Here is a 15,566-nt window from a genome sequence, read left to right on the forward strand (position 1 = left end):
ATCTATAAGGAATATTGTAGTTCTTTTGTTAAATTTAAATGTGAAGATCCAAACTGTAAAATTATTTAGATAAATAAATCCATACATAATAATAATCTTACCACATAATTAAATATATGATCAAAGCAATCTTCTTTTAAAATCGATACAGTTCCCCCACTTAAAAGCCAATTATTATTTTTATACTCTATGTTTATTTAGTAATATAATGAATCTCTACTGACTTCAAAAAATAAATAAATTCCAATTTAAGTACAATCTTTAAAGAAAATAAAAATAAAAAAATAAATTCCATTTTCAAGTACAATCTTAAAAAAAACACACAAAAGAGAAAAATGCCGAAATGATTTCATTTAACACTGTACAACAACATTGAGATTCGCAAATTTTTTTTTAAAATAGAAAACTAACTGATACTTAATCAACGTTACCAATCTGTATACACTGCTCGTTTAAAAGGAGGCATTGTCATACAAAATGGAGCCAATAGATATGGAGATGTGATATACTACAATGGAGTCCATATTATCCATGAGAGGTTTAGTGATATAACAGCGGGGGTTGCTGCTGCACAACATCGAGGGAGCAGTGGAGGTGGGGAGTCTTGAGCATCGAGGGAGCAGTGGAGAGTTTCGAGTAATGTGGGATTAATGGTCGTTGTTCTTCCAGAGGGCACGCGAATAATTACTGCGCAACATAGGGTTATATGATCAGGTGGGTTCACTAGTGGGAGGGTAGGAGTGGCCCAATGGATGTGAATGGGGTTTGCAGAAGCGGGGACACATAAGGTGGGTGGAGAAGCTAAGGAAGCTATAGGAGGACAGGGCAAATATACACATATTTGCGGCATCTTAATAGTAGCCTCTCACAAATTCAATGGATAGAGGCGGGGTAAGATGGAAAAGCAGAGATGCAGCAGCTATTGCTGATGCAGATCCCATGTCTAAAATAATATATCAACTTCAATCTTCTTTGGAACAGTCTCAGACTTGTGGGTTGCTCTCTGGTTCTGCTGTGCTTATACAAGCAGGATCGGATCTAACAAAGCTGCTAAATCGTGCCTGTTTTGGACGACCCATAATTACTGCTCCTCCGGCATTTTCATGTTCTTTAAAAGGTCAGTTTTAGATCTCACGAAGAAATGTTCAAGTTAATTTCATTCTATCAGTATTTATTTTCAGTTTATTAAAACATAAAATTAATTTAGGCTTTGTTCGTTTCATCTTAATCCTCTCCAAGGGTGAAGATACTGAATCAACAAAGGAAGTCCCTAAGACAATGCTCATATTTTAACATTTTCTTTATTTCCTATAGGCAATTACATATAATATTTTGTGAAAGTGCATCTTATATAACATTTCTGAACAATACAAGAGTACATCAATTATCTGGGTCATGAACTACAGATCACTCTTCTCTACATAGGCAAGATGTGCTAGCATATCGACCTTAGCTGTAATGTCAAGAGACTCTACATCCTCACAGAAAATGCCAATTCTTCCTTAGACACTGCAGTCTCGTTCAAATTTGGAAGTAGGTCGGCATCTCTATTTCCATAAAATGAAGATTCTTGTCAACCTTATATGTTGGCCAAGCAGTTAATTAAACAAGAAATGTATAAATGAAACTGAAGGCAAAGGCACAAGTAAAAAACACAATGTTTTTACGTGGTAAACCTTGACAGAGTTGTTGGGTATTTTTCTCTTTGAATGGGGAAAATACCAAAAACCAAATATTCAAACACACAGAGGCAATGCTCTGTTTTTACTTTTCTCCAGGATCTTTTATGCAAGAAGACTTAAAAAAAATTCACTCAGAGAACTAGAGTATTTCACCACCATAAAAGATTTCTATTCATTAAAACAAAAACTGATACATCCTCTTTTACTGAGAGGGATTTACCACTGTAAAATTGTTTTCATATTCACTGCTGTGAAAAACAACTTACTGCTGTAACAAAAGTTTACATGAGCTTACTGCTGTAAAACAAAATTTACATTCACTGGTGTGAAACACTTTTACATGCTGATGTAAAAACAAAACTTACAGAGTTACAAAAACTCGCTCCACCATTTCCTTTATGCACTGCTGTGCAAAACTACACATGGTTTTTCACACACCTGAAATTACATCACCCTGGTTCTATCTTTTTACACACTGCTGTGTGTTCAATACATACCACACATGGTTTACGCTTCACCACTCTGTTTTACAATGCCTCACAAAACATTACCAAATACATTTGTGCACTGCTGTGCATTCACCCTTCAATTTCATTACATCGCACTGCTGTGCATTACCATACCTCTTCTACCTTACAATACACACACAAGAAAACATTACATATATATTCATGGCAATAAAACAAAAGGACTTACATACGTTTCCACTTGCCATGCTTCCGTAAAAATAAAAAACAATAAAATTAAATGTTTTTATCAGCCTTTACTTGTGCCCATACTCCCGCTGAAACAAAATTAAAAACTTCACCAAAACTTACCAACCCACAGTAAATTGCATTTACTGTTTTACTGACATTTACTGGCGGTAAAGGAACTTTTACTTCACGTCAAATTTATTTGCTGCAGACCTGTACTTTAACCATTGACTTTATTTGCATCGCGTCGCAACTTTTCTCATGTCAAAGACCCCGACTCTATGACATTGCCGATAGCGATGTGCCGATGCGATATCGGCGATCGCTCATCGCAAACACAAGAGCTTCCTCATAACTCCTTCACTTCAACTTTGCCGATGCGATATCGGCCCTTCACTTTGACTTTGCCGATGCGATATCGGCGATCGCTTATCGCAAATACAAAGGCTCCTTTATAATTCCTTCACTTCATTTTGCCGATGCGATATCGGCAATCGCAGTTGAAATTATATTTTCAACACTCCCCTTTAATTTCAACTGCTGGGCATTCAATCATACCCAAACACTTCCTCACATGGAGGGATTCACTAACTGCTGTTACAAGAATATCTTCCTCACATAGAGGGGTTCACCAATCTTCCTCGCATAGAGGGATTCACCAACTGCTTCTGCTGCAGTTCATAAACAAACAAAGTTGTCTTCCTCTTAATAGAGGGATTCACCTGAAACTGTGCTTAAGAGCACCTTCCTCATGACAGAGGGATTCACCATGTGACTGTGCTTAAGAGCACCTTCCTCATGACAGAGGGATCTACCAAACTATGCTAGAGAGCATCTTCCTCTGAACAGAGGGATTCACCAATGTAACTGTGCTTAAGAGCACCTTCCTCATTATGGAGGGATTCACTAATGACAATGTGCTTAAAAGCACCTTCCTCTTCAATAGAGGGTTTCACCAAATGACTGCTTCAAATGCAGTTCCAAAACAAACAACCATTGCACTGCTGTGTGTGCAAACTCATTACGATGTTCTTTTATGCTGCTGCATATTCTCTGCTGCACTGTTGTGCCATCTTCTTTACTGTGTCTACCTCACACTGCTGTGTCTACACTTGCACTGCTACTGCACTTTTCAAAGACAAAATACTCTGTCTTTCTTGGAACAATTACGCTGTCCCAATTTACAAATTTACACTGCTGTGTGTAAACATTTCTTACACTCACTGCTGTTGCATATATTGCATTTCAATTCAATTCATTACATTTACCTTTACTGCTGTAAGGAAAATTTCTTTTGCATGTGCTGTTGTTCAAGACTTCTTGCTGCTGCATTTTTTTATTTGCATTGCTGTGTGCTTCTCCTTCTTGCCGTCATGCTGCTGTCCATAACTTCCTGCTGCTGCATTTTTTTTATATTCACTGCTGTCCATACCCATAACCATGGATTGTCATCCCTGGGTTTTTATTTGCTGTTGCGTTGCCTCTGCAATTTGCACTGTGGCTGCTTTTTGTTTCATCATATTGCTGTGTGCTCATACACTAACTCTTTACTCTCCATTACTTGCACATAGAGAGAGAAATCGTCCTCACGTTGTTTTGCGCTGTATTCTCCACACAACAGAAAATAACACGGGCTGCTGCCTTTTCCTTTTACACCCTTTCATTTTTTTGCTGCCACACATTAAAAATCTGCTGTCCCTGTTTTTCTTTACGCATTTCTTTGCATGCTGCATTGCATATGAAGAAAAACATTACATTTTTTTTACTGCTGTGTGAGAAATTTTATTGCATTCTCAGCCACTGGGCATTTACGCTCTGCTGCGTTTTGCCTTCTCATTTTCTTCTCACTGCTTTGCAGTTTCATCCCCACTACAAAACATTTCATCTGCTGTGAGTATGCTCTATCACATTACATAGAAGGAAACTGCCTTCCATTGCTATGCATTTCAATGCATGTGCACCACAAAAGAAATTTCAAACTGCTGTTCATTCTAATCCATGTGCTCCAAATTTTTTTTAAACTGTTGTTTTATGTTTTGTCTTCCCACTGCTGTGAGGGTTTCCATGCTTTGCATTTTTCTCTTATCTCGCTGCTGCTCTTTACATTTCAGCGCTGCCTTCTTTTCTTCTTTATGCATTTCTATGCATATTGCATAAAAACAAACCAAAAACATTGCTGATTTCATCACTGCTGCATATTACCTTTCAGAGGGATTAACAAAGATTTCATTTGCAACTGTTGTGCTGCAATACATCCTCCATCAACAAATGACTGTTAATACAGTCTAGCAACAAAAATTACAAGCTCCCCTTTAATGTATGCTTGTCTTTTTTTTAACAAGTTTTCTCAAAACAAACTTAGATCAGCTGCGTTGCTTAAGGGGCTTTCACACTGTATTTCTTTTCTTCTCCATACTTGTGTAACTTTCTTCTTTTGTGTGGGTCTAGCTTGCATAGGAGCCCATGTCAAGTTACAGTGATGTGCCATATGCCCAATGTTATGACACTTGAAGCATTCAACATTCTTCATGAATAAAGATTCATGATTTCTTCTTGTGAAATTATTTCTTGGAGATTGTCGGGGACCACAACATCTATCTCCATTAAATTCTCTACAGTCTTTTGCCATATGACCAAAGTTTGAGCAAGCATAACAATAACCATAAAATGAACTTTGGTACCTGGGAGATGGAGGTTTCCTTGATGCACTTCTGAAGCCTTGATGTCTTGAGATCCTTTGATGATCACCATTGCCTCTTGCCTTTTTGCCATCAGCTACATTTCTTCTTGGAGCTGGTTTTCTGCTTGGAGGAGGATTTCTTCTATTGCTGCCTTCATTTTTCTCCTTGCCTTTGCTGGAACTAGGAGCATCACCATCTCTTTCTGGCTTCTTCACATCTCCTTTGCTTAAAGCATCCTCATCCTTGTTTGAGTGTTCACCTACATACCCAAGTCCTGATTTATCAGATGGAGATCTGTGATAGCTGAGCATGTCATCCAAAGCTTGAGAGCTCTTCATGATCTTGTTCATCCCTTCAACCTTCTTCCTGAGGAGGACAATCTCTTCTTCTAACTTTTCACATTCATTACTTTTCTTTGCTAGTTGTCCCTCAGTTTCTTCCTTGCTACAAGTAGCTTCAGCTGCTGCTACTTTAAGAGAGATGATGTCTATCTTCATTTTGGAGATTTCTTCATCTTTTGCTTGACTGCTCTTCATTTTCTTTTCAACTCCTTGTGCCTGCTTCCTGGCTTCTTGTAGTTCAGACTTAAGGGAGGAGACCTCTTCCTTGTACTGTCCAATCTCTTCTACAAGCTTGTTCACTCTCTTGTGCCTTTGTTCAAGTTGGCTTGTCAAGGCATCTGCCTGCTTCTTTGCTTCATTCAGCTGATTTGTCATGGATATGACTTCTTCATGATGTTTCCTCTTGCATTGATCAAGCTCCTTCTTAAGCTTGGCCAGCTCTTCATCCCTTTCTTTTACTTGAAGCTTGATGAGGTCAAGCTTTTCAGTCTCAGCTTCTATGATGGGTTCTTCTTGACTCATTGTCATGGTCAGTGCTCCCTTTGCATGAAGGTCATGCAGTCTGTCCCATATATCCTTTGCTGATGTATATTTTCCTAGATTCCTCTTCACAGAATCAGGGAGTCCATCCAAGATTAGTTTTGCTGCTTGTGCATCATACTCCATGGATTCTTTATCCATCTTGCTGTCATCAATCACTGACTCCCAGACTTCAATCCCCTCAGACATTAGGAAAGCCCTCATCATTATTTCCCATACATCAAAGTTTCCATCAAACTTTGGGGTTTGAAATAGAATGTATTCTAATGGATTGCCTTCAAGTTTAGTAGAGGGGGGAGACACATTTTTAACAGGCTTGGAGGCTTTCTTCTTTGACCTTGCCATTCTTATCTGGGCTTCTAATACTTGACTGTGTTTTTTTTTAAAACAACTGACTGTTTTTAATAATAACTCAGAAACTTGGGAAATACCTGAATCCCTTTGGCTGAAACTTCACACTGCTGGAGAAGCTTTCTCTGCTGCAACCACACCTTCCTTCAGCTTCTTTGAGTCTTCAAAGAGCATGAACCTGCTCTGTCACCATCAAAGAGCCTGGACTAGCTCTGATACCACTGTTGGGTATTTTTCTCTTTGAATGGGGAAAATACCAAAAACCAAATATTCAAACACACAGAGGCAATGCTCTGTTTTTACTTTTCTCCAGGATCTTTTATGCAAGAAGACTTAAAAAAAATTCACTCAGAGAACTAGAGTATTTCACCACCATAAAAGATTTCTATTCATTAAAACAAAAACTGATACATCCTCTTTTACTGAGAGGGATTTACCACTGTAAAATTGTTTTCATATTCACTGCTGTGAAAAACAACTTACTGCTGTAACAAAAGTTTACATGAGCTTACTGCTGTAAAACAAAATTTACATTCACTGGTGTGAAACACTTTTACATGCTGATGTAAAAACAAAACTTACAGAGTTACAAAAACTCGCTCCACCATTTCCTTTATGCACTGCTGTGCAAAACTACACATGGTTTTTCACACACCTGAAATTACATCACCCTGGTTCTATCTTTTTACACACTGCTGTGTGTTCAATACATACCACACATGGTTTACGCTTCACCACTCTGTTTTACAATGCCTCACAAAACATTACCAAATACATTTGTGCACTGCTGTGCATTCACCCTTCAATTTCATTACATCGCACTGCTGTGCATTACCATACCTCTTCTACCTTACAATACACACACAAGAAAACATTACATATATATTCATGGCAATAAAACAAAAGGACTTACATATGTTTCCACTTGCCATGCTTCCGTAAAAATAAAAAACAATAAAATTAAATGTTTTTATCAGCCTTTACTTGTGCCCATACTCCCGCTGAAACAAAATTAAAAACTTCACCAAAACTTACCAACCCACAGTAAATTGCATTTACTGTTTTACTGACATTTACTGGCGGTAAAGGAACTTTTACTTCACGTCAAATTTATTTGCTGCAGACCTGTACTTTAACCATTGACTTTATTTGCATCGCGTCGCAACTTTTCTCATGTCAAAGACCCCGACTCTATGACATTGCCGATAGCGATGTGCCGATGCGATATCGGCGATCGCTCATCGCAAACACAAGAGCTTCCTCATAACTCCTTCACTTCAACTTTGCCGATGCGATATCGGCCCTTCACTTTGACTTTGCCGATGCGATATCGGCGATCGCTTATCGCAAATACAAAGGCTCCTTTATAATTCCTTCACTTCATTTTGCCGATGCGATATCGGCAATCGCAGTTGAAATTATATTTTCAACAAGAGTGTCAAGGAAACATCCACGAGGCAAGGGATTGGATTTTCTATTAAATCAACAATTATTCTCCACACTTACAATAGTTCGGGCATTCATCATTTTATAAGAGCCTCCTCTGTTACATAACTGTTGTTTCGGTATAAAACCAACTTGGCAGTAAATACAATTTTTACACATATTTACACAATTAGTTGTCAAATTCCAACAAACTCCACCTTGACAACAATTTTCCTAATCCCTTGCCCATGCCCATTCATCATCTCTTCTGCAAGCCAAGAGAAGCTAAACACCATCGCAACTTCTCTACTGTAACTGGCTTCGTAAATATGTCTGCACAATTTTCCCGTGTATGGACCTTCTTAAGAGCTACTTTTCTGCCATCGATCACATGTCTCAGAAAATGATACCTTACATCAATGTGCTTGGTCTTGCTGTGGTAAGCTGGATTTGTAGCAAATGAATAGCATTCTGACTGTCACAGAGTACATTCACTCTCTCCTGTGTCCTTCCAATCTCATCAAGTAGACCCTTTAACCAGATTGCTTCTTTACTGGCATTTGAAGCAGCTATATATTCTGCTTCGGTAGTGGACAATGCAACTGTTTCTTGAAGCTTTGACATCCAACTAATTGCTCCACTTGCAAGAGTAAAGACATAACCTGTAGTAGATATCCTTTTGTCCAAATCACCTGCATAATCAGCATCTACATATCCGCAGACTAATCCTTCACTACCATTAAAGATGATGCAATGGTCACTTGTGCTTCTTAGATATCGAAGATCCATTTCACTGCTCGCCAATGTTCTTCACCTAGATTTGCCATGGACCTGCTGACAACTCCAACTGCATGTGAAATGTTAGTGCTTGTAGGTACCATCGCATACATTAAGTTGCCTACAACATTTGCATATGGTACATGAGACATATACTGCTTTTCTTCATCAGTTCTAGGACTCAAAACCGAAGAAAGCTTAAAATGGGAAGCTAATGGAACATTAACAGGTTTCACACTGTTCATACAGAACTTTTCAAGTACTCTTTCCACATACTTCTGCTGTGATAACCAAAGCTTACCATTTTTCCTGTCTCTGTGTATCTCCATGCCCAAGATATGTTTTGCTGCTTCATATCAAACGTCCTAGAGAGCTGAGCCTTTAACTTGTTGATCTCTTCCATGCTTTTGCTTGCAATAAGCATATCGTCAACATACAAAACTAAGATAATGAATATGCCACTGAAACTCTTGAAGTATACACAATGATCATACTCACTTCTAATAAAGTTCTGGCTCACCATGAAGGAGTCAAACTTCTTGTACCATTGCCTGGGAGACTGCCTCAGGCCATACAATGATTTCCTGAGCTTGCAAACTAATCTTTTGCTGCGACCTTGTACAAAACCTTCTGGCTGTTCCATATATATCTCTTCATCCAAATCACCATGTAGAAAAGCTGTTTTAACATCTAACTGTTCTAACTCAAGGTTAAGTAATGTAGTTAGTGCCAACACAGTAGGAATAGAAACAAGTTCTACGACTGGTGAAAAAATCTCATCAAAGTCAATACCTTCAACTTGAGAATACCCTTTTGCTACCAGTCTCGCCTTATACCTTTCAATACTTCCATCAACTTTCTGTTTCAATTTGAAGACCCATTTGCATCCAACAACACTTCTCCCTTCAGGAAGTTCTACAAGATCCCAGGTATTGTTCTTGGCTAAGGAATCCATTTCTTCTTCCATAGTCGTTTTCCATTTTTTGCTATCCGTATCATCTACTGCTTCCTGATAACAAGAAGGCTCCCCATCTTCAATAATCAAAGCAAAAGATGAAGCAGAATCTTCATACCTTTTAGGAGTTTTTCTTTCCCTTGTAGACCTTCTTAGAGTGACTGGTTGCTGAATTGGTTCAGAAACTTCAACAGCTTCCTTTGTATCTTCATCACCTTTTCCTCCAGAAGTCTCTCCTTCTTTTCGACTTTCAAAAAAAGGTCTAGCCTCCAACTGAATTTGTTGATTTGGCGATACCTGTTCCTGTTCAATTCTTTCAACATTTGATTTTAAAAGAGAAGATTCATCAAATGTTACATCTCTACTAATGACTATCTTCCGCGACATAGGATCCCACAACCTGTATCCTTTCACCGCATAGTCATACCCAACAAAGACATAACATTTTGATTTTGGATCTAATTTTGAATGCTGATTTTTAGGAATAAGAGCATAGGCATCACAACCAAATATCCTTAAATGTGAATAATCACAAGACTGACCTGACCAAACTTCTTCAGGAATTTTACAATTAATTTCTACTGAAGGTGACCTGTTAACTAAATAACAAGTAGTGGATACTGCTTCTGCCCACAACTCCTTTTGCAGATTAGCATTGTTGATCATGCTTTTGGCTCTTTCCATAAGAGTCCGATTCATACGTTCAACAACACCATTTTGCTGAGGAGTATAAACAACAGTTTTGTGTCTAACAATTCCTTCATCCTTACAGTACTGTTCAAATTCTAGAGAAGTAAATTCACCACCATTGTCAGTTCTTAAACATTTAATTGATTTGCATGTTCTTTTTTCTATCATTGCTTTAAATTGTTTAAAGACATTGAATACATCAACTTTCTTTTTCAACATAAAGACCCAAACTTTACGGGAGAAATCATCAATAAACGTTAAAAAATATAAAGCACCTCCATATGATACAACAGGAGATGGTCCCCACAGATCAGAATGAATATAGTCCAAAATTTCTTTACTATTATGACTTCCAGTTTTAAATCTCTGTTTACACTGTTTTCCATACACACAATGTTTACAAAAATCCAACTTCAAGGATTTCAAAACATGAAGTGATTTATGTTTCATCAGTACCTGAAGACCTTTCTTGCTCATGTGACCCAATTGCTGATGCCATAGGCGAGTACCTTCTTCTTCTTTCTATGACACAATCGCTGCTTCACTGACCTGAGTACTTCCTTTGAGTCTATAAAGATTTCCGACCTTTTCTGCTTTCATAACAACTAGGGCGCCTTTAGAGACTTTCAACACTCCATTCTGACCTGTAAACTTATAACCATCCGAATCCAACACTCCCAAAGAAATCAAATTTTTCTTCAATTCAGGTACATGTCTAACACTAGTTAATGTTCTAATTGTGTTATCATACATTTTAATCCTGATATTTCCCATCCCAACAGTCTGACATGATACATTATTACCCATAAACATAGAACTACTATTTACATCTTCATATGAAGTAAACCAATTTCTGTGTGGACACATGTGATGAGAAGCACTAGAGTCTAATAGCCAACTTTCAAAATCCTGAGAGACATTACATACAGGGAAAGTTTCATCTATCATACATAATTCTTCAGTAGATAAAATTTCGTCTATAATACCTGAATCAACCTGATTTGCTTCCTTCTTCGGGTTATCAAACTCTTTTCGTTTCCAACAACCTTTCTTAAGGTGTCCAGTTTTATTGTAGTGCCAACATTTTTCCTTACACTTATTTCCATTTGATTTTGATTTGGAAGATCCCCTTGTTTTTTCTCCTTTTTCCGTTGACCGTTCATGGCTTCTGGTGCAACTGTTTCAGTACTGGATTTCCTTCGTATTTCTTCAGACAAGAGAGCTCCCACAATTGATTCAAATTTAAAAGAATCAGCAGTGCTCAAACTGATTGAAGTTACGAAGTGGGCCCATGACTCGGGAAGAGAACACAACAAGGTTATAGCTTTGTCTTCTTCTTGAATTTTAACTTTCATATATGATAATTGGCATATAAGTGTATTAAAAATATTTAAATGTTTTGCAACTTTTGTACCCTCCTTCATCCGTAGACTGTACAATTGTCTTTTCAAATAAATTCTATTGGTTAACGATTTTGTCATATATAGTTTTTCCAGTTTTTCCCATAAACCTGCAGCTGTACTCTCTTCAACAATGTTGAAGAGAACTTCATCCGCTAGGCATAACCTGATGGTACTGAGAGCTCGGGCATCCAAGTCCTCCCAGTCTGAATCTGTCATGCTAGCAGGTTTCTTATTTGCCCCGTCTAATGCTTTGTGCAACCCTTGTTGCACCAACAAATCCCTAACTTTCAGTTTCCATAGAGCAAAGTTGTTCTTGCCGGTGAATTTCTCCACCTCGAACTTTGCATTCGTCATCTTGGCCATTTCTTTCCTCCTAGGGTTTCAATCTTTCAACAAAAAAAAAAATTGATTTGTCTTCTTCCAACAAGGGTTTTCCAAGGTTTTTTTTTTTAATTTTTCCTACTTCAATTTTCTGAAAAATTTCACAAATTCCCCAACAAAATTCAGAATTTTACTTTCCCAATTTTTTTTTCAAATTGACTTAAAAAACCTACAACAATTTTTCTGAAAGAATTCCCTTTCCTCTGTTCTTCAATGAAACCCTTCAATGAAATGAAATCCTTTTCTGGAAATCAATGAAACCCTTTTCTGAAAAAAAATTCACAAATTCCCCTTCTTTTATTTAATTTACTTCACAGACTTCAAACCCTGAGATTTCCTCAAATACTCAGAAATTTCTGTATTTAAAACTTCAGACAACTCAACAGATCTTCAAAATTTTTTTTTTGAATAAATACCCAGACTTCTGATCGAAGGCTTTCTTCTGAGCTTCTCCTCCTGACTTCAAATTCGGGCTTTATGTGAATTCTTAGTGATCTGTACGCAGGGACAGGGGGCCGACGACTGCAAGTGGCGGCATCTCTCTCCAGCAACAACACGATTTCACCTCTGCAGGCTTCTTTCCAACGTGGCTTCTCTCCCTCCAGTGTGCACGGCTTCAATGTACAGGGTTTTCCAAAAGAACACAACGATTTCTTTTCCTTCAGCGGCTGCTCCTTGTTGGACTGGCGGCTTAAACAAGAAATGACGGGAATGAACCCTGTTCCCTTCAATCTTGCTTGGCTTAGACTGCAAATGAGCTTCTCGACTTCCTCACCGAGTTCAATGACCCTTGCCTAGGTTGGAATCTAAGCGAAAGCTGAACGACTTCCATAAGAAAGGATCATGCACATTGGCAGCAGTAGCGGAAAATTTGGATGTTTCAGTTTTAGTCATCGAAGACGATGCTGTTTTGGTAGAAATACAATGCCCCTGCAAACATGGCGTGCTTCTCGATATAATGCAGAGACTGAGCAGCCTCCATCTGGACACTTATTCTGTTCAGTCTTCCACATCAGATAAAATCTTTGCTGCTGTACTCAAAGCTAAAGTTCAGGAAATGTTTGGTGGTAAATGACCCAACCTTCCTTTGATACCACGCAGCGTCTTCGAGGGCTCCCAATTTTCACACAACGTCTCTCTTTCACCTTTTCTTATGCAGCGTCTCTCTTCGAGGGCTCCCCAGTTTTCTCAACTCAACTCAATAGCTTTGATACCAATTGTTGGCCAAGCAGTTAATTAAACAATAAATGTATAAATGAAACTGAATGAAACTGAATGCAAAGGCACAAGTAAAAAACACAATGTTTTTACGTGGTAAAACCTTGACAGGGTGTCAAGGAAACATCCACAGGGCAAGGGATTGGATTTTCTATTAAATCAACAATTATTCTCCACACTTACAATAGTTTGGGCATTCATCATTATATAAGAGCCTCCTCCGTTACATAACTCCTCCGTTACATAACTTTTGTTTCGGTATAAAACCAACTTGGCAGTAAATACAATCTTTTTACACATATTTACACAATTAGTTGTCAAATTCCAACATTATGTTGTTCTGTATTCCTCTTCCACATTCTCTGAACGTTTACTTGTCTCCTGAAATGACTCCTTTCCAATGAATAGGGCCAACAAAAAAATATATTCTTAAATCCATTCCTAGAATACTCTGCAAACTTTGCAGTTCCCAAACAGATGCTTTATAGTCTGTTACGCCTCATATTGCATTAGGTTTCACCTTGTGATTTTCATCACATGATAGAAGCTCAGTGGATCACACTGATTGTCACTTTATAGATTTATGGAGTTATTATGGGTGCACATACTTTCCTCGACCCCTCTCTCGTGGCTTGTTCCGATCACTGTCAATGGTGTGTGCCTAGTGTGTAGAGGAAAATAGCTGCTTGCACACTCTTTGTTAATGCCTTTAGAGCACATTTTGGTTTCCAGTGACTGATTATGGATGCACCATGGATTATATTAGAGGACTCTTTGTATGGTATTAGCGTTGTGGTGACACAATTGATGTATTGATTTGTTACTAAGCAGGGTGTTCCACATGGCCCCCTTTTATGTTATGATATTCTAGTCACCTCCTGAAATGACTCCTTTCCAATGAAGAGGGCCAACGAAAAAATTATATTCTTAGATGCAATCTATTCCTAGAATACTCTGCAAACTTGGTAGTTCCCAAACATATGCTTTATAGTCTGTTACACCTCATATTGCATTAGGTTTCACCTTGTGATTTTCATCACATGACAAAAGCTCACTGGATCACAGTGCACATTGATTGCCACTTTATAGATTTATGGGGTTATTATAGGTGCACATACTTTCCTCGACACCTCTCTCGTGGCTTGTTCCGATCACTGTCAATGGTGTGTGCCTGGTGTTTAGAGGAAAGTAGCTGCTCGCACACTCTTTGTTAATGCCCTTAGAGCATATTCTGGTTTCCAGTGACTGATTATGGATGCACCATGGATTGTATTAGAGGACTCTTTTTAGGGTATCAGTGTTGTGGTGACACACTTGATGTATTGATTTGTTACTAAGCAGGGTGTTCCACATGGCCCCCTTTTATGTTATGATATTCTAGTCGCCACATGATTATGCTTAGATAGGTTGTTGGTGTGACTTGGTCGTACCTTGGCTGAGGAGATGAGTTCCCTAGCGTATGTGGGTATATTTTACATATGGATTACACTTTGGTATGACTGCTGTTGTATTTGTGGAGAGTGCTTGGCATATGTACCCTCTTTGTTCATAGTTTCATTAGATTATTTGATGTGGTTTGAAATTTCTTGTGCGAGTACCCTGGCCTATTCGGGGTTTTCTTTTGACACATGTATCACTTCACTTTGACATAGACTCTTATCCTTAGTTGAGCACTCCTCTTCTTCACACAAAATGAGGTAGTTTCAGCCCTTTCAAAGGCTATTTGACCCACTTTTCACTTGATTGGAGGCTTAGTTATTGAATGCTCTTGCTTATTTGGCTTGTGTTCAAACTTTATTTGGTTTATTATGAATTAATTATGGACGTACATGGAGCGGTCAACTACTTTGGCACACATGTTGAGGTATCTCCTCATATATTGCATTATTTTATTGCTATAGATGGGGCTGTACCCTTCCTTTATGGAGGTTGTGAACATCTTGCATGTGGATAGATATGTTATTAGTTGGTTGATGCCTCACATTTGGGAGATAACCATTCGTTGGCATCTCGCCCCTTGGTTTCTATTTTGTGCTTCAAGAATGGATGTGGAAGCCAAGTCTCCTACAAAAGCTAGCAAATTGACCCATTTGAAGGGTAAACTCTACTATTGGGAAGCAATGCTGTTTTTGAGGTAAGTCTTCCTCTATTAGGCTATCCTTTGTTAGTTTGGTAGTTGCTTTTCAATTCCTTGCTTTGCCTATCCTCTTCAAGATTATTGATTTTGATGACTAGTTTATAGTTGATATTGCTAGTTGAAGGTGATCCTTCTAGGACCGTTTCTTTGTAGGGTTTTGGTTTCTGTTTTCATTTGGATTAGAGGAGAGACTATTGAGTCTTTGGCTCTAGTTTTCTTGACCCCTTAAGCCCTTGGATTAGGCTCTTGTCTTCTCACACCAACCTCCAAAACATATAAAAATCCAAAAT

General features: G+C 38.3%; 1 protein-coding gene across 1 annotated transcript in view; it reads left to right on the forward strand.

The window, feature by feature from the left end:
• The first annotated feature begins 433 nt into the window (after positions 1-433).
• The window catches only part of LOC149148057 (tRNA-splicing endonuclease subunit Sen2-1-like), a 177,722-nt gene continuing 162,589 nt past the window's right edge, over positions 434-15,566 (forward strand). Inside the window, exon 1 of the mRNA XM_089439380.1 lies at positions 434-1,117. Within this exon, the coding sequence (XP_089295506.1) occupies positions 877-1,117 (241 nt within the window). The 5' untranslated portion in view covers positions 434-876. The remainder of the gene's footprint in view (positions 1,118-15,566) is intronic.

The sequence above is a fragment of the Pinus tabuliformis genome, chromosome 9 (assembly GCF_031772625.1).
Source record: "Pinus tabuliformis cultivar Carrire ecotype Pingquan chromosome 9, CPIR1, whole genome shotgun sequence".
Lineage (NCBI taxonomy): Eukaryota > Viridiplantae > Streptophyta > Pinopsida > Pinales > Pinaceae > Pinus > Pinus tabuliformis.